The sequence below is a fragment of the Squalius cephalus genome (assembly GCF_949319135.1).
Source record: "Squalius cephalus genome assembly, chromosome: 6".
Lineage (NCBI taxonomy): Eukaryota > Metazoa > Chordata > Actinopteri > Cypriniformes > Leuciscidae > Squalius > Squalius cephalus.
In genome coordinates, this window is record NC_137127.1 from 16,508,247 (window position 1) to 16,532,325 (window position 24,079).

General features: G+C 37.4%; 1 protein-coding gene across 4 annotated transcripts in view; it reads left to right on the top strand.

Moving 5' to 3' along the window:
* Nucleotides 1-24,079, top strand: part of frmd4a (FERM domain containing 4A) — a 173,201-nt gene that overhangs the window by 38,654 nt on the left and 110,468 nt on the right. The window contains exon 1 of one of the 4 annotated variants that reach the window (XM_079874786.1): nt 6,512-6,630. The exons of the other annotated variants lie outside the window; for them this stretch is intronic. Within the exon in view, the coding sequence (XP_079730912.1) occupies nt 6,598-6,630 (33 nt within the window). The 5' untranslated portion in view covers nt 6,512-6,597. Of the gene's footprint in view, nt 1-6,511; nt 6,631-24,079 lie in introns of those variants that run through there. 4 annotated transcript variants of the gene reach the window in all.

The following is a 24,079-nucleotide window of genomic DNA, read 5'->3' on the forward strand; positions in this document are numbered from 1 at the left end:
GTCGCAGAAACACTTTGTTCCTACATGAACTGCCTACCTATTTGCACTTCAATAAAAAAAGACTTTGTGGTATTTGGCATATTTGTTTTTGCAGTAGTTTTTGGGGGGTTATTTTTCCTGTAAAGATATCGAGATATATATCGTATATCGAGATATAGCAAAATATATCGAGATATATTTTTTGCTCCATATCGCCCAGCCCTATGTTGACATATCTTACTTAGATGCGATTATATATAGTTTTATACTTTTTGTTATATACAGAAATGGACCATGGTGAACATATTTAGACAGTTTGTGAACCCTGTTTTGTTTTCAGACAGTTTAATGTAACTTTCAAAAAAGTCTACGACAGCTGTCACAGTTGCTTGGCGACAAGAACAACTTTCAAAGGCTGGACCGTCCCATTTAACAACCTTAGTCTGGCCTTTGAGGTCTGAGCCCTTCGAAGGATGCAGCCTTTCAATTGAGACATAGCCATTCTTTCAAGTCTGCATTCGATACATCCTCGATATCAAGAACACATCTTTCACGCGTCCTCTGTACTTGCGTTCTTGAGTATTGAAATTGAACTTCGACAGTTGATGACGATGTAGTAGAGAACACAAGGACGCAAGATCGCTGAAGAACACATATTGAGAAACAGCCCTAGATCTCACAGCGAGAGAGCGAGAGTGAAAACAGTATCTCTAATATGTATTTACTCAGCCATCAGGGATACGATTGAACAACCAAAGTTGTGTAGGGATTTCATCATGAACTTCATATTGATTTGTTAGTTCATACATGTGGCTTCCACAATATCCACACGTGTGTTGGAGCAGGAACAGGCATGTTAATGCTCTTCAAACAAGCCTGAAGCCCAAATATCAGAATTAGCATTCAATTTGTCCAGCAGTGCAGTTATCATTAACACACAAATATATGCGGCCCTGAGGGTTGGTGACTGGTGAGAGATAATATGACAAGTCTGCTGTTTGGTGCAAGGGGACGTGTGCTCACCATTGATCAGCACTTTAACGCATCGATTCTGCCACAGCTCATTGTTGTCTCTGGTTACCATGGCGACTGAGTTGCTCATGTAGATTCTGTTGTTTGTGCCTCTGGTAGTGTGTTTTAGCATCATGGTGAAGTGTGGCAATACCATGGTATTGAATGATTAGTATTTTTACATGATTTTCAAAGGTACCCTGTCCAAAAATCAAGAGTAATACTATTATAATACTTACTTGAGCTAAGTATCATTATCTGAAACTAAAACTATTAAAAGCATTTTTGCTAACTGAAATGAAGCCAAAATAAATTATAAATATTAGATGAAAAAGTTTAAGTTGAAGCACTAAAATGACTAACTAGAAATAAATAAAAACTAAGTTAAACTAAAAATAAAACTGAAAAAATTAGACCTAAATAGTAATATAAAAACTAATAAAAATGACAAAAGCACATAACAAAATTACTAAAAATGTAACTAAAATTAAAACTAAAAAAATATTCAAATAAAAGCCAATTAAAAAATAAAACTATATAAATAATACTAAAATAACACTGTATGTAAACATCGCCTTTACGGATCATTCTTTTTTTCTTTCTTTTTTTAAAAGGACATGTTTCCAGTTCTTAATAATCTTCCCATTTTTGTAGGAATACTCTTAGTGGGAGCAAATTAATTAAGTTTACATACAAATAAACCAGCAATGAATTAATAAAAAAGTCTAATTCCTGTCAAAACCTTTAGCAGAGATGGAAACACTCTTAAAAGCGATTGGCCTGTTGAATTCTTAATTGGTTCATTTTGGCTTGTTATGTTAATGGCGACTAATTGATGATTACAGCCATTAGTCCAGAACTGTCCCACTGTGAAGCCTGTTTTTCTGTTGATTCCAGGGGCGAAGAGCCATTAGCAGGATCCTAACACTCTATAGATCCTAATGAAAGCCTTCAGCAGATGTACTTAGAGAAAATTATACTCCTCTGTGTTCTCCAGCCTGGATCTGTCTGTATATCAGAGTCAATATTTACCCAGAGACACAATGTTCAACCCTCTATTGCCATGTCAACTACTGATAATGTAGTGGTTCATCTTTTTTTGTCTTTTATTGGGGTCTCGGTCTGAAGTGTTTTAAGCAAACATACGTCATCCATCACAACATGAACTGCTTCATCTCTATGCAGGGTCCAGGGAGAACAGTGAACAGAAGTAAAAATATATGCTTTAAATCCAATTGGGAGAATGCTAATCAGACCCTTGCTAATGTTAGTAATGGGGTTTAAATCAAAGCGATTTACCTACCTCATTTACCTAATTTACGGTTGGCTGGACAGGGTTTAAAATTAAGACAGGAGTAGAACTTAAAGGGGTGGTTCAGGATTTTGGACATCGGACCTCATTTCCAAGTTAGCCTGTGTGTTATTTATCAGTGGAGACAGTTTTCAAAAATGTTCACCCAGTCCTCCCAGTTGCATAGTTCGCCGGTGCTAGGCTAGCGCGAGTCAACGGTAACTGCTAGCCTGCCATTAAAACAGTTTTACCCACTCCACAGTACACCAAAAGCAAATAAATTATAACGCCAGACTATCGATGTAAATGTCTGTTGAGAGTATAATGTTAGAAATCAAACTACTCTTGCATCTCAATGATCGCATTACATTTACAGGAACTAGTTTCTCAGCAGCAGCGGAATTTTACTTTGCTCCGGTTAGTACTGCGCCAAAAAGTAAACACAGAACAGAAGCGGACTACAGTCGGGACGTCTAGCTAGCTAGTAGTAGTCTCGGTTGCCTAGGTAACTTAATATCACTCCGCCGCTGCTGTAGACTGTGCTAATAAATACAGGGAACAAAGTATAACTATTGCAATGCGATGAAAGGGTAGTTTGATTTCTAACATTATTCTCCACCCCTTTAATCTAGAATAGTTAATCATAGAAAAATGCTTTCTGAAACAAAGATTAAGTACAGATTACTAACACCTGGACTATGAAGTCCTGAACTAAAATAAACCAGATTAATTTAAAACCGACTGTGCCAACTTGAATTAACACGACTGAGGTTGCCAATAAAACATGGAATGAACCAAGAAAAGCTTAAAATTGTATGGAACTGAGAAGCAAATCCAAGGAAACAGTGGCAGCAGAAAAAAGACTGTACTCGAGCAAGAGAAAACAAATTTAAAGCAAATAGCAAAGAAAAACTGCACACATCAGCTGTGGGATCAAAGAAAAGGAATGTCTGAAAATCTATTTTAATTAATTCAGTGCATAAACAACAACTTCAAGATAAGTTGTAAGATTGAGGTAAGATTGAATCATCGACTTTATTACCTTACTGTTTTGTGAAATCTGTGGGTGGACATCATGGTAGTTATTCAATACAGGTGTTATTGAGCAATTCGTAGATAAAACACACACAAAAAAACTGCTGCTAGCACCTGAAGAGAGAGGTTTAAGCCTGGTGGAGGAGGACCTTTTGAAACAGTAATATTGTTTTAAAATAACAGTTTTCTGTGTTAATAAATTTGTCAAATGTAATGTATTCCTGTGCTGTCAAAGCTGAATTTTCAGCAGTCATTAAGTAAATGAGAATAACTTGACACTGAAGAATGACTGAAGACTGGCAGTGTCATTCTTCAGTGTCAAGTTATTCTCATATACTTTATTCCATATATGTGACCCTGGATCACAAAACCAGTCATAAGTCGCACGGGTATATTTGTGGCAATAGCCAACAATACTGTATTTTATTTTTTTTTATGCCAAAAATCATTGGGCTATTAAGTAAAGATCATGTTCCATGAAGATATTTTGTACATTTCCTACCGTAAATATATAAAACATTTATTTTTGTGAGTGAATGCAGCACAATGGCGAACATAAATGGACAAGGCGATTTTCTCAATGTTTCATTTTTTTTTGCACCCTCAGATTCCATATTTTCAAATAGTTGTATCTCTTTGTGGTCCAGGGTCACATATTGTTCTTTCCTATTAAATATATGGCTGGTAATAAATATTTATGAGCAGAATTTTCTCATTTCTCGGCTGAGCCTGTGAGTATGTTTGTGTATGTGTGTTTTGTTTGGGGTGGGATGCACCTTAAGCAGTTTAACACTTCCTGTTAGCACTTGCTCTGTATAAAGATTGATGAGTTTGCCACCCAATGTTGACACCTCTTCAGAATGATAGAATTATGATTTAGCTCAGTAAAGAGGAATCAGGTTTCCTTTGTTTATTGAGTTTGTTATATGGATATCCACTGGTTGGTTCAGTGGAATGAAAGAAACTCAATTTCGTCTATACTATTTATATTCATGATTTCTTTATACATACTTTCTTTAATTAGGGTCAAGGGTCTTTTACTGGCAGCAAACATCAATTAATTAATGTAACCTCATGAACCTCATGCAAATTATTGATATGATTGTATGATGGTATGATTTGTGCATGAGTTTGCATATTGCATTTTCTAGTTATTCAAATCTTGTTGGGATCGCTGTGTGTTTGTGTTGCCAGCTCAAATCAATTACATATTTCATGCATTGAACTTTAGAAAAGGAATGCACATTGTGGAATGGAGTTTTATTAGCATGTATGCTGAGCAATTCTCCTTTGAACTGCTTTATAAACTGTATGCACAACACATAGTCACAGACATAAAAGCTACACCTTTCGGTCCTGAGGTCATATGTCATGTAAACAGAGTGATGACAGGTGGTTTGACCGGTGCAGAACAGAGATTAGTGTGATCTCTGGAGATCTCATTGATTTCCACGTGGGCTTTTGAAAGGTCATCGTGGTGAAAAGCCTCGAAATTGACAGAAAGCATCACATGACAAATTAAACAACAGTTCAGGAACCACCATATATAGAAAAAGTAGCTTTTTATTGTTTCATAGTACAGTGGAAATCATTGCATGTTGTGAGCTTTTTTAGAGTACCTAGAGGAAGTGGAATTTGGAAGTGTAGATGCAAGGTGGAGACCGTTGCTATGGGGACCATGATGCATGAATCTTAAATGACGAGAGCTAAAGTTGTGTGTGTGTGTGTGTGTGTGTGCGTATCCGTGAGAGAAGGCTGCAAAGAAATAGAAAACTCATTAATGCTTCTTTGACATTTGAATTAAGTGAAGTGATACACTAAAAGTCCCAAATGTGTAACTGAGAGAGATGTATCTGTCAGTAAAGCTACGAACGTTTCTGTTCACGTTTTAATTGATTCTGAGAGATCAAACTTGTGACAGCGAGGAAATCTCTCAGATATCTGAGAATCGGGGTTGAGACTCCAGGGACAGGAGATGAGAGGAATTGTGTGTGTGTTAGAATGTGAGAATGATTGCATTAATAACTCTACTTTCTAATATAAACCATTTCAAACTGTGTGGCTTTAGGAGAATTCCATTTCAATTAATTAACACACATTCACTTTTACAAAATGCTATTTATGATACTTGTGTGTGTGTGTGTGTGTGTGTGTGTGTGTGTGTGTGTGTGTGTGTGTGTGTGTGTGTGTGTGTGTGACTGTGTGTGTATTTGTACAACTATCTTTTGTGAGGACCAGTTTGAGTTTTAGACCAGACAAAGAGTAAAGTGAGGACAGTTTTAGCTCTGTGCTAGAACCTAGTGAGCTGACTTACTGCCCTACATAGTGCATCCTAAGTTAAATGTAATCTCGTGTGACTGATTTGAAACTCTCTGTGTAGATTGAAAATAATTCTCTACATATTAAGCCCACAAGACTTATGACACAAAACTGATTCCAAGTTTGTTTTGTGCATGTTGCTATGCTAAGCTGATAACTCAACATCTAGCATACAAGTGTAAAAAAATGCTATTTTCCATTATTTGATGAAGCCAGTTTATTTATTATCATCAACATTTCTTTAACTTTGTCTGCCATCTTGGATGCATTTTTGTCCCTGAGCATGTAGCCTATGCATTTTATATATATATATATATGTATATATATATATATATATATATATATATATATATACTGTACAAAATACATACATAAAATGTAAAATACATCAAATATAAAATACATAAAAAAAGAAAAAAATATATAAATATATACATGCATACACACACACATTTATTTATATATATATATTTACAAACTTATGTTAGATATCTATCTATCTATATATATATATATATATACCTTGTGGTTTTATTGTTTTATACATTTATTTTTTTGTATTCTTACATTTGTAAATATGCATATATAGATGAAATAATTAAATATATATTTATTATATTTTATACATATTTTGTATTTCTCGAATTATTTGTCTAGGTAGGCAGCTCACTTGGAACAGTGAAATGTTATCACACAAACACACAATGTAGCAACCTTTGATGATGATGAACACACACACACACACACACACACACACAAAAGCACACAGAGGCTTTCCTGCTGGGGTGGGGGGGGGATGCTCTGACGTTGAGTGTGTGTGTGTGTGTGTGTGTGTGAGACCACGAATGTGCGCCCAGAGCTGTGCTCATTGCTCGGTGAGTGTGGAGCGGTTTGGATACGTTACCGGAGCGATGATGTCTGAGTGAAAGGATTGTGGGTATTCTGAGGAATGAGCAGAAGACATGGAAGGGCTGCTTTCTCCCATGCGCACTCGGGTAAGTGCTCTGGTTGCCAGGGGATATGGGAAAAATGCTATAGAATGAGAGAGAAGAGAGAGAGTGCCGGTAAAAACGTGGGTTTATAATGTCCCCTCTGCCTGGATACAGCAGTAAGGACAGAAAGCATGAGATGACTAGATTAAAAGGTTGTGGAGGCTTCTCACATACATACTTGTATATTTTGGTCAAAAAGAGAGCTGGTGTGGTGGTGGATGTGAAATTCAGAGGTAAAATACACAAACAGCAAGTTGAGATAAAGTCTAGGTCTGTGTGTTCGTTTGTGCACTTGACACTGAATGCAAAAGCAGAGAGAGAGGATAAAAAAGAGATAGAGAAGGAACACAATGTCAGTCGATCATTGTCCGCAGATGCAGAAGTATAAAGAGTCGCATTGAATTCATAAAGATTTTCATTTGTGTCCAGTGATCCGCGTTTATAGAAAGAGTCAACCTGTGACATTTCATCACATCATCTCATCTCTCGCTCTCTTTTTTTTAGAGACTCCATCTACTTGCGCAAATGTGTGTGAATACATAGAATGGTTTTCGGAATAGTGTGTGAGCACATACTGGTGTGTCAGGCAGATCCAGCAGTGGTGTGTGTGGGAGTGAGTTTATAGAAATCATAATCATACAGGTGATGCAGCCACACAAGCCTTCCAGATGGCAACGGTGTGACACTTCGAACTTTAATGCATTAATAAATATGTATGGGTGTTTGTTTGTGTGTGCATGAGCATTGGTTGTGATGTGATTTGAAAAAAGGTTACAATACAAAACACTACAATACAATCAATAGCATCAATTATTTTTTATTACAATTTTTAGTGTCAGATCCAAAAGTCTATTTTTCAGCTTCAAAGGCTTGTTTTGTCTTGACAATTTACACATTCAAATGATTTTAGACACGGAAGAAGAGTCGAAAATCAGGACTCTAGCGTTGTTATCTGTTTGCACAGCCTTACACACCTGAAGCGCAGAGAGAGAGAGAGAGAGAGGCGCGTTTCACATAACGCTCGAACACCGAATTGATTCCTCTTTCGTGTTTCCTTGCACTTGAACTGGGATACGCAAAATTAAGTCAAAATACCTGTCTCGACAAGTATTCTCTCGGTTATGTCATAAGTGAACAGAGAAAGAAACCAGATGTTTGTCAGTTTATTCGGTCTGTGCATTCATTCTGTCTTAAAGTGACAGAAGCCTAATATTCCTGGTGTTGTCTGCGTCATTAATGTTAATAAAACAACAAAATACAGCTTTAACAAAGATGAAACTATATATATTTTCTACAGTGAACAAATAGGGTTATTTTACATTTAGGCCTAATTATTAATTTCTGTACCTGAATACTACTGGTAGACTTTGTAAATTTGTTATTTAGTATTCATCTCTGCTTATTATAATTTGTGTATTTCTTCTTATTTTATTACTGACTGTTCACTTGTCTTTAATAATGTTTGAACTTCATCAGTTTGGCTAGCCATTTTTGCTGTGGAATCGAAGTACTTCAAGTAAGCAAAGTTACATTTACATTTTTTTTTTTACCGAAAAATTATCCGATCCGTGACTCAAAAACTGTGAGAACAGTGATCAGAACAGTGAGTCTTGTGATCCGTTGCACCACTAGAATATACTGCACTAACTTGTTCTCACTCATCATACAGGACAAGTGGGCTGCGGTTGGTTTCTCCTGATGCTGTTGATTTTTGATCAGCTCATGGTGTGTGTGTGTGTGTGTGTGTGTTTACATGAGGTCAACAGATTGCCAGCACAGCAGGATGTTTGTTCTAATTTCTAATATAAACCATTTCAAACTGTGTGGCTTTAGGAGAATTCCATTTCAATTAATTAACACACATTCACTTTTACAAAATGCTATTTTTGATAGTGTGTGTGTGTGTGTGTGTGTGTGTGTGTGTGTGTGTGTGTGTGTGTGTGTGTGTGTGTGTGTGTGTGTGTGTGTGTGTGTGTGTGTGTGTGTGTGTGTGTGTGTGTGTGTGTGTGTGTACTTGTACAACTATCTTTTGTGAGGACCAGTTTGAGTTTTAGACCAGACAAAGAGAGTGAATTGAGGACATTTTGGCTAGTCCTGAGACCCCTGTTTAAAGGAACACTCCACCGTTTTTTGAAATAGGGCTTATTCACCGTCTTTCCTAGATTTAGATAGGTGGGCAATAGGGGTGTGCATTGGCACTGCCCTCACGATTCGATTCGATTACGATTCACCAGGTAACGATTCGATTCAATTCGATTCTACGATGCATTGCGATGCATCAAAATTCTACTGCACACAACAAGGCAAAATTTTCATCAGTCATGAGGCAATACAAGCAGTCAGATATTGAACAACAGATTTTATTGGCTGCTATGTGTGTATTATCACTCTCCTGTATCTTTGACATAAATGTCATTAAATAAAATAAAATTGAATGGTACAGGGTATTGGATATGGCATTTTCAAACCTGAAAAAGAAAGCATAAATCACTGCTTTCAGTGCTTTGAATGAGAAATGTTTCTCTTCTCTCTGCTTGAGAACCATTTGAAATTAAATTTCAACTTTATTGTCCAACTCAAGGCCAGAAAATAAACAGTGTAGGGTGTAACGGTTCACAAAATTCATGGTTCGGTTCAATACGATACACTTGTGTCACGGTTTGGTACGTTTTCGATACAGCAAAAAGAAAGAAATGCCAGAGAAATTTCCTTGATTTTTTTTTTATTCTTTTTTTATTAGAACTAACATCATAAAGTATGACATTTTTTTCTTTGAGCAATGATGGAGCTATAATTTACTCTTCTTAGGAGCATATAAAACAAAACAGCTCCTTGGAAAAAATTAAATGTAATATTTTGTGCTTATAAACAAATGTTTATTTTAGTTCAGATTAACATTTGAGGGCAGCAATGTTATTCATACTGTCGAAATAAATACATAACGTATTTGACATAACGTTACTTGAAAGCATTATAGCCTACTATTCCTGCCAAACTTCCAAAGTTGCAGTTAGTGTTACTACAGTAAATCCATGGTGAATATTGCAGATCTGTGGACACTGGATAGTTCATTCATGTCACAATGTTTCTTCCTAGTTTCCACGTCAGCGCTGTTTGATCCGTTAAAAACGGAGAAATGTGAATGTTTCTCACTAGATCTCGCAGCGATGTTATTACTTTAGTGGCGAGTTCAAATGCTTTCTTTACTGGATCTCTTAGCGCTGTGTAGTATAAGATCGGCTCGCGCTGCATTGGTCCAAACTGATAAACAGTCCGTCACGAGTAGCTCAGTTTCGTTCCGCTTACATTGCGTTTGCCATTTGATGTTGTGGTCGCGCCAGCGTCTACATTATGAGCGCGCTCGCGACGCGCTTACATTTGAAATAACCGTTCGGTTTGAAAATGCGTGCCTTGTACCGAACGGTTTAATACGAATACGCGTACCGTTACACCCCTAAAACAGTGACATAATCGATTATGGCACTTTGCCGCATCGATGCTGAATCGTGCATGCCCCGCATTGCAATGCATCGCCGAATCGATTATTGTTGACACCACTAGTGGGCAAACGCATTTTCGCATGCATTGTTTTAGTTTGGAAGCGCCACCGATAGCTTAGCTTAGCATAATGAATGGAATCCTTTGTTGCCAGCTAGCATGTCATGAGTAAAAGTGATAAAAAAATAAATGCCGAATTACTTCTTGTGGCCTGCGTATTCACAACGAGTACAAATAGCAATGCAGATTAAGACTAGGCGATTTCCTTGGCAGATATTGACTTGGGACTTTGTTGGGGGGAAGCACAGGCGAAGCACTGCTACTTGGGCGCAGATATATCACACAACACCTGAAATCCCCCAACTTCCGTCAACATACCAGCGTGAATAGTAGCTGGCTATTTTTCCTACAGTAGGCGGATTTTGTGAGAGACGAGGAGGGTGACTTCTCAGACAGTCAAGAGCCAGAACCATACCTCTATGAACCAGAGTTTTAAGAAGAGGAGTTGCGTGCTTTGGAAATAGAATGACAGGAGGAGGAGGTTGCGATCGCTCAACAGCCTGAGGACGTGAGGATGAGAGTCAACACGAACTGGTGGTGAGTGTGATATCTCTGCGCCCAAGTAGCAGTGCTTCGCCTGTGCTTCACCCCAATATAGTCCCAAGTCAATATCTGCCTAGGAAATCGCCTAGTCTTAATCTGCATTGCTATTTGTACTCGTTGTGAATACGCAGGCCACAAGAAGTAATTGGTTTTTTTTTATTATTATTTTTATCACTTTTACTCTAGCTCTACTTATGCTAGCTGGCAACAAAGGATGCCATTCATTATGCTAAGCTAAGCTAGCGGTGGCGCTTCCAAACTAAAACAATGCATGCACTGAGACAAAAATGCGTTTGCCCACCTATCTAAATGTAGGAAAGATGGTGAATAAGCCCTATTTCAAAAAACGGTGGAGTGTTCCTTTAAGAGCTAAAACGTAGTTTTAGGGAGAAGGATATAATTATGTTTAGGGTTCGGGTTAGGCACTTCGTTGTGATGGGTAGGGTTAGGGTTAGGAGCTAGAGATTGCATTGTGGCAATGAATGTCCTCAAAAAGACAGATGTACAAGAATGATTGTGTGTGTGTTCTTGTATGGTTTATGAGGACACAAATGTGTATAATGACATGGGTATTACATCGTAAACATGGTTTCTTCCTGTGTCCTCGTAAGCCAAATGGCTTACAAAACATACTAAATGGTGGGTTTTTTTTAATCAAAAAATGCCAAATGTGTTCTGTGATGGGTAGGTTTAGATGTAGGGTTAGTGTAGGTGGATGGAATATACAGTTTGTATAGTACAAAAACCATTACGCCTACGTGTGTGTGTGTGTGTGTGTGTGTGTGTGTGTGTGTGTGTGTGTGTGTGTGTGTGTGTGTGTGGATCCACCACTGTATTGTGGTGCTGAGGCAGCAATTGTCAACGAGCCAAGTCTAGTCATGCATGAAAAAACAGAGATGGAGAGAAAGGGGTTATAAAGGGATGTCAGCAGTCTTGTCTGATATGAGCAGACAGCAGAAATGTAATACATTATTCCTTAATCTTAGTCCACAGGGGTTTTAGAAACACTCTTTAGAGTTATTGAAACACACTCAGTAATTGAACATTACGTGTGTTTGCCAAAACATGAAACCCCAGTGACTGCCCACCTCACTTTAAAGTATGATGATAGGTACTCCTGATGTGAAAGCTGTTCCCAAAGCAACATTATGCTGCCTCGTTTTTGCATACAGTATATCCTTGTGGAGAAGACAATCCTGTAGTGGATTGCAATAGAGTGCTGCAGGCACTTTGATTCCCCAACAAAATGCCAAAAGAATTTTCACAAAAATAACAAAAGTTTATGATTTTTGCTAATTTTACTCATCAAGATAATCTTTACAAATGAACATGAATCTTAAAGCCTAAATACAATTGTTAAATGTTAAAGGTAGGCTATAACTGGTATAACTAACTAACTATCCACAGTTGCACAACTTCGTCACCACCACTCAGTCATTATTTAAAATGTTTAAGTTTGAGTTAGAATAGCTTAATGAATATACTACATACATTGTATCAAGAGTAAAAATACAACGATGCTGTGAATGCGGACTAGTAAGTAGACACATTGAAGCTTAAAAAAATCACAAGTAGGGTTTTACTGATGTATTTATCATACAATAAAATGTGAACATCTTATTTCCAAAATTTAACCTCAAATCCATTGACTTCAGGATGATGGAACTGGAAGTACAAAAATGCTAACTTATTTTTTTGTATCACTCCATCGCAAGCAATTGAAGTGAGTTGAATCGTTAGTGCGCTTTTTTACATTTTCCTTCCACTCCAACATGTAATGGAAGCAGAATGGGTTGTGAATGCCGTTTCATGTTGACTATAACATTTACGTCTTTGGTCGTTAGCAGAAATTTTATGTTGGACTACAACCTAAACTATGCCATTAAATGAGGCTAAGTGTTTGACTGTTTACATGAATGTAGTTTTTTTGCTTTCCATCATTATCTCTCGTTGTTCATGTGTGTGAAAGTGTGTTTCTCTGGCTCCTTAATGTATGTATGTAGGCCAGTGGATCAAAAAGGAGAAAAGAAATCCTCATATGGATTGCTGTGTGCTGTCCTACACACGCGCACACACACACACACACACACACACACACACACACACACACACACACACATTGGGTGTTTCCATGTTTTATGGGGACTTTCCATAGACATTATGATCTTTATACTGTATAAACTGTATATTCTATCCCCTAAGCCTAACCCTACCCATAAACACAACCCTCACAGAAAAGGTTCTGCATTTTTACATTTTCAAAAAAACTCATTCTGTATGATTTTATAAGCGTGTTTCCTCATGGGGGCCTCAATTTAGGTCCCCACGGTGACACGAGTCCCCATGAGTTTGTGTGCATTCAGGTTGAAGTCCCCACCGGGATAAAAAAACATGCACACACACACACACACACACACACACACACACACACACACACACACACACACACACACACACACACACACTCTCACTCTCACACACTGTGTGTCCATAAGCTCTAACTGATGTGGAGGAGTATAGACAAGGTGATTTCTATCAGTTCCATTAGACTCAGAGTAGATCAATGAGCAGATGTTATCTTGGATTACATGTCAGAAGCTATTGAAGGGAGCCGAGGGAGTTTGATGTGTCTGTGCGTGCAATTAGACTTGCTTTAGTTGAGGGATGGCTGTTAAAGATGTGCAAAGACTTTTTTTTTTTTTTTTGTAGACTGGATTGTATTTTTCTATTAACAAATTCAGTTTGCCTAAAACTAAACTGATAAAGAGATAGTTCACACAAATATGCTTATTCTGTTATCATTTTTCACTGTCATCTCTTTTGAAAGCTTTGTGTGACTTAATTTTTGTGTGTGTGTGTGTGTGTGTGTGTAAGAACGTCCCAGAAGCCCTTTTCCGTTCCACAAGTGAATGATGACCTTCTGTCAAGCAAGATTTATAATGAATAATGACTTAAATTTCTGTTCCCAGCACAAAGCTATCATAACATTTCAGAAGACTATGGACCCATTTTTGGTAAGACTGCACAATTTGGGGAAAAATGTGATTTTTCTGCTTTAAAAATGCCATTGTGATTTTAAAATGCTATTTATTACTTATTATTTTATATTATTTTATTTTATTTTATTATTTTCACAGTTTGGCCAAAATATCAATATGAATAAATAATAATAATAATAATAATAATAATAAAATGGTTGTGGTTATTATTATTATTATTATTACTAAATAAACATAAAAAAACAAGAAATATTGCAATACTATTATATATATATATATATATATATATATATATATAATATTTAATAAAGTATAATATTAATAGTAAATTGATGATGATTATAATTATTACTAAATAAAATGAAAAAATAAGAAATATTACTATAGTGATATTTCACTGTAAAATAAAAATCTAGTATTTAATAATAATAATAATAATAATTCCTTTTACAGTACAGCTGTTTACAGTTACATTAGTAATATTATGGCTTTCTCAATTTCTTCATTTTCAACCTTTAAATCATGTTTTTATGTTGGTGTAAACTCCAAGGAAGGCCTTAACTTCTCTTTTGTTTAAAAACAGTAACTGAGTAATAACAATTAAAAATTTTGTCTGAACTATCCCTTTAATGTTTTGTCAATTAAAACACACAGAATAGTACAGACAATCAGTCCAGACATCATATGGTTTTATTAAGATTTTTTGTGGTTTTACTATAGGCTATGTGTGATTGTTGGTCTGGCACATATCAAGTGTGTGTGTTTGTGGCGTCATTAGTGTATGTGTCTCTGTGGTAAGCGGCATTACAGCTGTCCATGCTAATATTAACAGATGGACCCATTAAGACAGATACCCCCAAAGCAAAAACCAGAGAGAGACTGATAGAAAGAGCGGGAGAGAGAGAGAGAGAGGTTTGGGCCAAAGAAACTCCAGTCCATCTACCCCACTGGCAGTCTCTCTGTCTCTATCCCCTTGTCGTTTCCTTCCCATTTCTGTTAATTAACAGGGAAACAGCTGGTATGATATTCCAGGTCAAAGAGGAGAGCAGTGGGCAAAACCTGTACATGAGTTAGGAAACAGCTGATTGAATTACTCAACCAAATAACAAACACTTCCCCCATCTCTCTCTGTCGACTCTCCTGTAAAAGAGCAAACTATTGTAGCGTAACAGGCAGGTGGCGTCCATGTTGGAACACTCCATCTCCCAGCTGTCATTGCTGCAGTAATGAATCTGTGATCTGACTGGTCATAGTGATCAGGGTCAGGGAGCTGCTAGTTTACAGACAGTTCATGAGGAAGTGATTATCTGGGTGAAGTGCTGGGAGAAAACTGGGCCAGTTGTGATGATCAATTATTGCTTGATTTCATTCAGGGTTTATTTGGGTTACATGAACTTGCAATGCTCTCAATATTGGCCTCATTACAACAATATTCTGAATTGGCTCAGTCAAATGAAAACTAGTTATTGTTTACTTATTTGTTTGCTTGGATATTTTATTTCTAATGCAATGACATTTCTGTTTCTAATGCTATGAAATATGTTGCACAGTTCAAATTCTCTTACTTTAAGTCAAGTGAAGTCACCTTTATTTATAGCGTTTTTTACAATACAGATTGTTTCAAAGCAGCTTTAGGAAATAATGCAACAAAGTTTGTTTCTGCTGTACAACAGATCTAGAAGAAAATAACGCCATAGTCCCGCTTAAGTAAGTTCAGTGATGGTCCATTTTTGTTGTAAAAAAAATATTCATTTATATATATATATATATATAGCTGCTCTGGAGAAATCAGTGATGTCATCCTCCAGCTCAGTTCAGTTCTCATATATAATATTGTTGAATATTAAGTGTCCCCAACTAAGCAAGCCAAAAGCCAAAGGCGACTTTAGATGCAAAAGCAATTTCTCTCAGCGTATACATTTTTTATAGCCTAGAAATCTAGACGCACCCTAGCGGCAGCAAAATGTATTTTGCAGCCAGGGTAGTCTAGCAACTCTCCATTGACTTTCGAGCTGTAAAAACCTAAATTGGGTCAGGCCAATCACATCGTGTATAGAGTAGGCGGGGCGGGCTTAACATAATGACGACAGAGTTGCGGCGGTTCCCTGCTACTTGAAAACAAAGAATGGCGGCTGCTGCTGGAGAACAGTCTTTCGAATCGGCTTTGGGCGCGACTCTGAAGGACTTGGAGTTAAGTTTTTCTTTGAGAAAAGAGCAAAGAACGGCACTTAAGTCATTCTTAAAAAAGGAAGATGTGTGCGTAGTTTTGCCGGCCAGATTCAAAAGTTGAATCTATCAACTAACGTTAGCTCCGCTGTTGGGAAAACACTCTGGTTGGTTGAAGCGCTGTCCTATTGCGTGCAGAGGGAATTTGAAAGACAGCCGTTTATCCCGTCCCTCAGATTGAGCCGTGTCTATGGTGAGTTGCCAGACCTAACATCTTGATGTAGGTCTGGCTTGCCAGGCTACATTTTTTATTTTTTTCAAAATACATTCTCCCTCCTGACATATTCTCATACTTATTTTCTATCTCATTGCATAATATTATCATAAACTGCATGCAAACTTCATACCGTCACTTGACATGTTCTCATTTATTGCATAGAATCACTTATACATTTCTCTTTCATTACATTGTCAGTGCATAGCCTAAGTATTATATATTTTTTATATACTATATATTTTTATGTTTTAACTTTACAAACAGTAGCATTTAATCTCTCATTGCATTAGTATTGCATGCAAACATCACCTTCACGTTCCTTTATTTATTTATACAATTTAATTATCGTTACTACTGTTGTGATGATATTGTATTAGCCACTGCAATCATAAAATTTTAATAAAAAAATCCTATAGGTGTCTTGTATTGTTTGAAGGAGGTCCAATTTTAATAGATTATAGTTAACAGTAGAAGCATGCATGTAGTATGGCATTGCTATTGTACAAAATTTCTGGATTTTGGCAGAAATATAATTTTGTCCTACAAGTAAACGGTGGGATTGGAATATTGTGTTATTCAGAATAGGGTGAGTCGTCAGTCTGTTTTAAGTCTCTGCTGTAGACGGTGTGTGTGAGACAGGGAGAGAGGCTGCTGCAGCAGTGTGTGTGTGGACTGAGGACGAGAGGAGAGACACACAGATGCCGTGACCCCTCTGCCTGTCCCTCCCTGTAGAAAAGCCTTTGTCCTCATGCTAATGAGTCTCACGGTCATTCATAAATTATCAAACTATCCTCTTCATTTTTTCTTTCCCTTTTCCCTTTCATTTTTTCTTTCAACTTCACTTTAATTTTCCTGTTTCCTTTCATTTGCGCTGCATCCGAAATGTATACGAAAAACAGTACGCCAAAAAGCAGTATATCCTAATACAGTTCATAGGATTCATTTGAAAGCTGAAAAATGCTGCCTTCGGACTGCATGATATAAGGGGAAAATAACTGGCATTGCGATATTTTGTTTTTCTGCGATGTATATTGCGATATGAATACAGATTCACCGGATGAATAGCTCTATTTGGAAAGATTCAATCATTCTAGATTGATTGGTGTGGTTTTGTAGCCTGGCTAACGTCGGACCTCTTTCTCATTGAGACGTGGTCTGGGAACCACATGTTAATTTTCTCGTATTTTAGGCGTGGTTTACGAATGCCCAGAGCCGTTTATTGGGCGCTACGAATGTCTATCAAATGCGCCTGTACGTACCTCATAGCCAATCGTTTCAATTATACCAGATGACGTATGTAGAGCGACAGAAATTCGACGAGGAAGAAGACGAAATAAACTTGCGTTCTAAACTACTTAGAACACTATCTAAGGCTGCATCGGAAGGTAACTTCGCGTCTGATGCCATGTTGGATCCATAGATATAAACAAACTGCTTCGGTGTCGCATAGACGTCATCATCGTCTTGCTGCTCCCTCCCCGTTCTGTGATTGGTTCCCTTTTTGAGGGGAAAATATGGTCCATGGTGTCCAGGCTGCCTAACACCGTGAATAAAATCGCTCTGCGTGCAAGGCAGCATGGGGAAACCCAGGCTAGTGGTTTTGTGGGGGAGTGAATCTACAAGCATAGATAAATACATTAGAACATAGATACAACTGAAATGAACTGCTTTATAGCCTAAGTCTGTCCAGAATCAGTTTTGTGAGGTGCCTTCATGCGCAAATGCTGCCTGCGAAGTCATTGCCTTATAGGGCAGTGAGGCAACAAGTCAGCTGCCTAAGCTTTCAGACGTAGCCATAGTATTTGAAAACAGTAGGCAAAAAGTCCTCGGATAACCTACTTCTTCCGCTGGGATTCTGAAGTGCTTTTTTGATGGACACTTTACTGTCCCATGAGGCCACTAAAGGGGATTAATGAATGAAAGTGACGCATCCCTTCCCCTTCCCCTTCCTCTTTGCAGTGTTATTGCGTGAATTATCTGAATAATGATCAGGCACACATTCGGACAGTCCAGAGAGCGGCCAGCCTGGGGTCCTGATTTATGCATTGAATTAGAGCAATTTACCCCACATGTTCGTGGTACCTTTCAAATCTCAAGAGAGGAGACGGCCAGTGGGAGTTCAGAGAGCACACTCAGCATTTGTGTGTGTGTGTGTGTGTGTAGGAGCTGGCTGTGCAGTAACAGGCCGGCGGCTTTTTGCTCTGTTCCATTAGGACTCTTGTGATGTTCCTCATCAGCGGCAGTCAGACCAACAGCACTTTACCAATCTCTCACACTGTAGCCCTGCTTCGGCAGTTGTCATAGAAACAGCAGGCAGGCTGATGGCTTGCCAGTTGCCATCATCATTTGATCTGCAGTTTCACACAGCGGGGTGATGATTTAAGGGCCCTGTCGCAGTGGATGCCACTCATGTACAGTAATCATACATTCAACGCAGTACGTGTGTGTCATCTCCATATCATCGTCATCATCTCTTGAAGTTTTAATTCATGTTGTTCCTCTTTGAATATTCTAATATGTGGATATTTTAGCATCACAGGGAATGTGTCAGTGTCACCAAGAGAAATGGACATTAGAGGAAATTTTTCATCATTCGAACTGCTTATCGGCACACACACACATACACAGCTCATTTCTATATGCCTTGATTAGGGCTGCTGAATCTGGGCAGAGTCAGGCCCTCGGTAATACCGCTCATTTATCATCAAGAAAGCTCACGGTGTCACACACACATGCAGCATGCAGTCATCCACTCACACTTACCCTCTTCTGCACACTCTAGCGTGTCTTCATCTTGCTGATCAGTGTGAATTGCTTTGATTCATGAATGGAAGGGCTGAGGGTCTGCAGAGGGTCTACAGTGAGGGACAGGCAGGTTAGCACTGGGAGCTGGTGGTTTGATGATGTCACCATCTCTCTGACATCAAATGAGCACTGTCTAGCTCACTTTGTGCTTTGTGCTGTATTGCATTTATAACTAGGGGTGTAACAGTACCCTCATGTCACGATACGATATATAATTGCGATACTCCAAGACATATGGTAAAAGGTTAACATAAATGTACTGTTAGTTAGAATGCTAAATTTGGTATTACATTGTGGGTGTATGAATAGGCTTGGACTTGGTGCTGCTGTTAACCCAATGCACTTAATAAAAATAGTCATGATTCTGAAGCTGAAAATACAAAATTATTTTAGATGAAAATGCTTGCACTCTGTCACTGACTAGATATATTTAAAATAACATAAGACATTTGGCATTATCAGGAGGACCCTCAAATACCCCCCCCCCCCCCCCCCCCATTTCATTATTATACATTATATTCAACATTATATAGTAGTTTAATGTAGTACTGACACTAAAATCTGTAAACTTTAACTTCACGTAGAAATTTTAATTTTGGGTAAACTATACACAATACAGATTGTCACTATTGACGATACATATTGTTGCATTTTTGTATTGCGATATATTGTGACATGATATATTGTTACACCCCTATTTGTAACATAAACGACTTGATGTTGCAGTGTCTAAACATGAACACTGCCACAATGCTAGGAATCTCTGTGTGGTTGCCAGGGTGTTGTTATGCAGTTGTTGTGGGTGTTCTCAGTGTTTTTTAGGGATGCACGCAACATCTGTACTATATCAGTAATTGACTGTTTTTTTTATTTTCTGCATCGATTATTTTTAATAGCATTTTTTTACGTGCATGTTCAGTTCCCATATTTTTACATTTGAATTACCTTAGCCGTTATGTGATGCTCGCTTAAAGTTAATCTTTAAAATTACTAATCATTTAAATCAATATTAAATTAAATCTTGAAATTTGTACCCATTTTATTACAATATTACAATGTTGTGAATCCTAAATTCATTTGTAGCATTTAAAATGATTTTATTTTTTATTTTATTTTAATTTAATTTATATTTATAAAATCGTATCAAATTATTGGCCATATTATGAAAACAGTTATCAGATCATCTGTATTTTATTATATTGAATTTTATTTATTTAGAATTTTATTATCAGTGCGTACCAGGTTTTTAATGCGTTGAAATGTGGTTGCTTGGGTGTTCATAGTGTTAGCTAATTGATATCATTGAAGTCTGTAGCAGAAGTGCAATGTGAATCGTACTGAATGTGTAAGGTTACTCGAAAAAGGGGTATATGACTCCCGAAAACATAGCTGTTTTTCAATTCAAATCCCATAAACTTTCCATCTCTTATAGTTTAGACTAGAGAAACAAATGTTCCAATACATTACAGTAATATGACTATAATGTGCTGTGAAATGACTAGTGACAGAATGTTGTCATGTTGCTTCCCTGTTAATGTGTATTTAATAGTGTATTTTCATTTCAATTCAGTTTAATAAATCAAAGGATCTTTTTTTCGCTCCTGTGTTTGCATGAGTAACGTGATTTTAATATTATCACGGCATGTCTGTGAACTTTCCACATTCATAGTGTTCTACTTGACTGGAGAGATGAGTAATTTACACATTTACCTATAGGACAGATAAACACCCTACCTCTTGCTAATTTTTTTGTGTGTACACATTAAATACTGAGACAGGCATAACACATTTTCGCCCTTTTAGTGTGAATATGACCCTATAAATGTTTCAATTTAAAATCTTGTTTTGGGGTGAATATTTGCTCTTGGTGAGAATAGGCCTTTAACCCAATCATCAATCCTTGTCTTAGATCTAATTATCATTACCTCTAAATCTAATTTGCAAATGTTAATATCTCTAGAGGCACTATGTAAGATCTTGCTAGTGTCTAAATATATCACTGACATTTACTTATATAGTTTTAATAAATAAATGCACTGACATACACAAATTTACTCAATGTAACTGATCTCACTCAAATGCTAAATGTAATATGCCTTCCTTGTGTGCGTGTGTGTATGCGTTTGTGAGTGTGTGTGCATTTGCGTGTGTGTGTGTGTTAAATCAACTGTTTCCTTATCTGCAGTAGGCAAGGAGGGTCTTAGGGGCTCAGAGGCCATCATAATGAATAAAAGAAGACAGTCAAGACCTTCTTCTTTTCTTTCTCTCTCTCTGTGCCTCAATGTCTCTTGCTATTTTTTGTGTCAAATATATAGCATGTATGCCTTTAATTAGTCCATTTTATCCTAAATGAGAACTGGAAATGTGAGTGCTGCTTGTTGCCACAATGCTTGTATGATTTGGATGGTTGCCAGGGCGTTGCTAGGTGGTTACTAAGGTGTTTTGAGTGGTTGTTAAGGTGTTATGAGTGTGGTTGTTACAGTAGGTGATTACTAAGGTGTTCTGAGCAGTTGCTGGGGCATTTCTAGGTGGTTGTTATGGTGTTCTGAGTTGTTTGCTTGGGCATTGATGGATGCTATAGTAGGTTATGTCTAAGGTGTTCTGAGTGGTTGCTAGGTGGTTGCTAAGGTGTTCTTAATTGTTGCTACAGTAATGATTTCTTATGTTTTCTGAGCAGTTGCTAGGGCATTTCTATATGGTTGCCAATGTGTTCTGAGTGGTTGCTATGTGGTTGCTAAGGTGTTCTGAGTGGTTGTTAGGTATTTGCTAGGGGTTTGATAAGGTATTCTGAGAGGTTGTTCGGTGGTTGCTAAGGTACTCTGGACGGTTGTTAGGTCATTGTTAAGGGGTTGATAAGATGTTCTGAGGTTGTTCGGTGGTTGCTAAGGTACTCTGAGTGGTTGTTAGGTATTTGCTAGGGGTTTGATAAGGTATTCTGAGAGGTTGTTCAGTGGTTGCTAAGGTACTCTGAATGGTTGTTAGGTCATTGCTAGGGGGTTGATAAGATGTTCTGAGGTTGTTCGGTGGTTGCTAAGGTGCTCTGAATGATTTTTAGGTCATTGCTAGGAGGTTGAAAGGTGTTCTGAAAGGTTGTTCAGTGGTTGCAATGGTGCTCTAAGTGGATCCAGGGTAATTCTTGAATGCATAAGTAAGTTAAAGTAATAGTACACTTTTCCTCAAGCTACTTTACCCCCAGAATGCGATTGCGAACAGACCAAGCAGGATATCCCTCCCATCTTCAGGGTCCCACTTCCGCTAACTTGCACTTGGTCTCGCCCCATGCTTGGAACGGCCCTGAGCAATATTAATATTATGCTATGTTATACTATGTTATAATATTATACTATGCAGGCCAGGAACCTCTGATTTGCATCCTCCACTGAGCACAGCTCCTGTCCTCCATGTGAAATGTTGTTTCTGGCTCCCAGGCATCTTCTGGAGAGAACGCTGGGTCATATAGAACCTACAGAACTGGGTCAGCCTGGCCAGTGTAGCTTTCATATCTGGATCTGTGCTTTTGTCCTCCTGTATTAACACAACAGACAGGGGTCCCTATGAGGAGCTTGTACGCAGAGACACTCCTCTAATTCAGTTTAATGAGACTGACCCACATTCAGGCACTCAGAATACCTCCAAAAAGCTTTAGCCTTAATGAGTAATCAAGTGCATCTCTTGTTGTTTGCCCCTGTGTATGTGTATGTGCCCCGTTTCCCTCCGAGCATTTCCACTTTGTTCTTCATGAATTCATCTGACTATTTTAAGGACCAAAAGAAGAGCAGTGCAACACACACACACACACACACACACTCGCACACAATTTTCTGATGCTTCCTTTGCTCTGTTTAACAGGACTTCAGAAGTCCAGATTCGAGTCCCCCGTGAGGGCCACTTATCTTCTACACTGACCTATTTCTTATAAAAGAGAGGGTTTTGTTAGTGTAGATTTCAGCCAGTCTATTTCAACATCATTATGAAGATCTGAAAATATATTTGAAAATCGAATTAAATCAGATCAAACCCTCCAAAATCAAAATCAGAATGTCTTTTGAGGTTGTGATAATGTTGTTTCCCCAGTAGACCTTGCAGAGCATCCCAGAGGAAATTAAAATGTGTGCTGTTGCTTTTATTATGATAAAATTGCCCCCCAAAAAGATGCATTAAATTTCTAAAAAGTGGCAGTAAAGACATTGATAATGTTATCAATGCAAACCCTATTGCTCAAAATCATTAATTGGTTTGAGTTGGGTAAACTTTAATTAAACAAATTAGTTCAATCAAATGAACTATTATGAGTATTTAAAACTTTCTTTTTCTTTTGAGTTCACAAAACTGACTCATTTTAAGTAATCTGAAATGTTTCAATGTTTTGAGTTGTTTTCTTTTAATTTAGACAAACTTAAATGTGTGAATTAGCTTACTCAAAATGTGTAAGGATTACCATCATGGTGATGAGTGGAGCATGAGCTTATTTTGAGAACAGATAAATGTTAAATGTTCTAAATTGCCGTTCTCATTCAGCAATTGCTATGCTATGCTATGCTATGATAATGCTATCAACGAATTGTGTTAGCAGTTAGCAAGGCATTTATTAAATTAGCTTGTTAAAGCTAAGTTTCCACTGCTAGTAATATTTAAGTTGAGATTACGTTAAATGTGTAAATTAGCTTACTCAAATATTTCAAGTTAAGAGCAATTAAACTGTATGAGTACAAAATAAAAATCTGCCAGTTCTGCTTACTTAAACTTTGAATTTCTTAACTTAAAAAAAGTGATGTAAATGATTACCTCAATTTTTTTTTTTAGTTTTGCCAACTTATTTTGGTTTACAGCGTACAAAAGGTTTAGTTTTCCAAATAAATACTCTTCTTTTGAACTTTCTATTCATCAAAGAATCATGAAATAAAAGTATTACGGCTTCCATAAAAAGCAGTTGTTTAACATTGATAATAATAAGAAATGTTATTAGAATGATTTCTGAAGGATCATGTGACACTGAAGAAAATTCAGCTTTGCAATCACTGGAATAAATCACATTTGACAAAATATTCAAATAGGAAACAGCTATTTGAAATTGTAATAATATTTCACAATTTTACTGTTTATA